General features: G+C 29.2%; 1 protein-coding gene across 1 annotated transcript in view; it reads right to left on the bottom strand.

The window, feature by feature from the left end:
* The window catches only part of LOC100573589, a 13,136-nt gene extending 11,157 nt beyond the window's left edge, over positions 1 to 1,979 (bottom strand). The window contains exon 1 of the mRNA XM_029487216.1: positions 1,379 to 1,979. Coding sequence (XP_029343076.1) covers positions 1,379 to 1,968 — 590 coding nt within the window. The 5' untranslated portion in view covers positions 1,969 to 1,979. The remainder of the gene's footprint in view (positions 1 to 1,378) is intronic.
* Between the last annotated feature and the right edge of the window lie 302 nt (positions 1,980 to 2,281).

The raw sequence follows: 2,281 nt of genomic DNA, 5'->3' as shown, positions 1-2,281 counted from the left end.
TTTATTTTTTTTTTTTGTACAATTAATAAATTACCTACCTTATTATACTTATTCAGATTACATGTAACATACGCAAAACACCGTGCAAAACAAATATATGAGCTAGTCGGAAAATAAGTATAATGGTTATTATCATATTATAATGATAAGTAGTTATTAAAAGACCTAAATGCTGTTAGTCCGTATGCAATACGACTGAAAAACAGCAGGCTGTTTGGAAAAATAATAATTAGTTCTCAAACGGGCAACCCCATTGCAAAGAGCCTAGTCTTTTCGCAAAAATACTTATTTTCCAAATGGCCTACGACATATATATTATTCTGTCTTCTGGGTAGGTATATATTAAAAATGTGTACTATAATAATGAGCTTTTCCGACTTAAAAGCTAAAGAAACTACAGGTACCTCGATTTTTGAAAGATGTCCTCACATATCAGACCATGACTTTCAAAATTGTATCAAATTTAAATATATTAATGCATGGCAAAGCCTTTGGACTGATTGCAAAAATAACAAGCTCAGAGGAATAAAGCAAACAATATTACCATGGCCCAAACCATATGAGATGTCCAGAAGGGACGATGTTATTCTTGTCCACCTACGAATAGGCCATACCCGTAAGACCTACGGATACCTTATGGCCAAAGAAGACCCTCCCTCGTGCACTACTTGCGGAACAATAATTACGGTAAAGCACATCCTTCTAGAATGTCGCCAATTCAACAAATGCGCATCCAATATGAACTACCGGAAACCCGGATACGAGATACTTTCAGCCACTCCCGAGACGTCAAAGAAAATAATCAAATTCATAAATGAAACTGAACTGCGTCATCTTATTTAAAATTTATAAATATAATAGCAATAAGTAATTTATGTAATTTAAAAAATGTACCTTGAAGTTGATGCCTTTAAAAAATATTTTTAAAAGAATAATGGTCTTTTAATTATAACAATATTATTTTGTAGGTATACCTATTGTACAATACAATTGTTAAGGCCGGTCAAATAATATAAGGCCTATATGGATATAACCAATATTTATATGTATATATATACCGAATAGGTTTAACTCATTCGATCTATCGCATTTAGATACCTAAATAAAACAACTAGAAGCACTTTACATATGCGTTCAATAATATTGTAAGCTTCCATTTAACATATTATGATTTTAGTGAAAGATGTTTGTAACATGAAACATGTAACAAATGTATTAACATAATATTAAATAAACGATAATAATAATATGAAAAAATGTATCAATAATATTATACTCATGATTACAACCAACATAGCATAATATATTTATGAATCGATTAAACTGAATTTGGGTAGCTAGAATGTATTTGATTATAGCAATATAATTTACCAATTACCTATTACAAGACTCGTGTCCTCTGGCAGTCCATCTATTTATTTTTCTTGATAAACTACTTTCAAAATAAGCTATCTTATCATTCTCATACAGCGTACTAAGATTTCCATTGGTTTTTGTATCAATACTTTTCTGATTTAATTGTTGTTTATTGTATGGAAAATTGACAATTCTTCCGGGCGTAAATAATCTATGCGAGAAATCATAATTTCCGAGCGATTTATATAACTTCTTGGCGTGTCCGATTATATTTAAATTATTTGGACTCTCGAGGAGGAAACATAATTTATATAAAAATGCAAAAATGACTGAACTTTCTCCAGTTATTATTCCAGAAACAGTATCGTTGTCTAATGGAATTTGTAACATGTTCAACCACATTTTGAGGTACCGAAAATTCGATTTTTTTATCACTTCGTCTTCTTGATCGACCAATAGAGAAAAATCTTTTGAACTCATTATGTCATAGTTCAGAAGTATTTTTCCAATTAGCATTCCATTTTGAAATTTTGAACTTAAATAATTAGGTTGTAGAGAATTAACCTCTACACCTAATTGGTGTATGAGCCATTCTCTAAATATATTGCTCATAGTTTTGATTATACATGGACAATTTTAATCATATGAAAAAATACGTTATTTTTATATAGGTAAGTACCATAGAAACTTCAATATGCCAGAATATTTCACAGCCAAGAATCTTTTTTGTTATAAATATCACACCAAAAACACTTCGTTATAACTCTGTGTAAAAAAAAAAAGCTAAGTTAAAAAAAAAAAAATTAGTAATGATTAAATCTTTAAAAGACGTGATATAATATGGAAATTAAGTAAAATGACATTTTATAATATTACAAATACCTATGATGACAAAGAAGATCAATTGTATAATGTTAAATACTTA

This window comes from Acyrthosiphon pisum, chromosome X (genome assembly GCF_005508785.2).
Source record: "Acyrthosiphon pisum isolate AL4f chromosome X, pea_aphid_22Mar2018_4r6ur, whole genome shotgun sequence".
Classification (NCBI taxonomy): Eukaryota; Metazoa; Arthropoda; class Insecta; order Hemiptera; family Aphididae; genus Acyrthosiphon; species Acyrthosiphon pisum.
The sequence above is the reverse complement of the archived record's forward strand: the minus strand, read 5'-3'. Positions and strand labels throughout refer to the sequence as shown.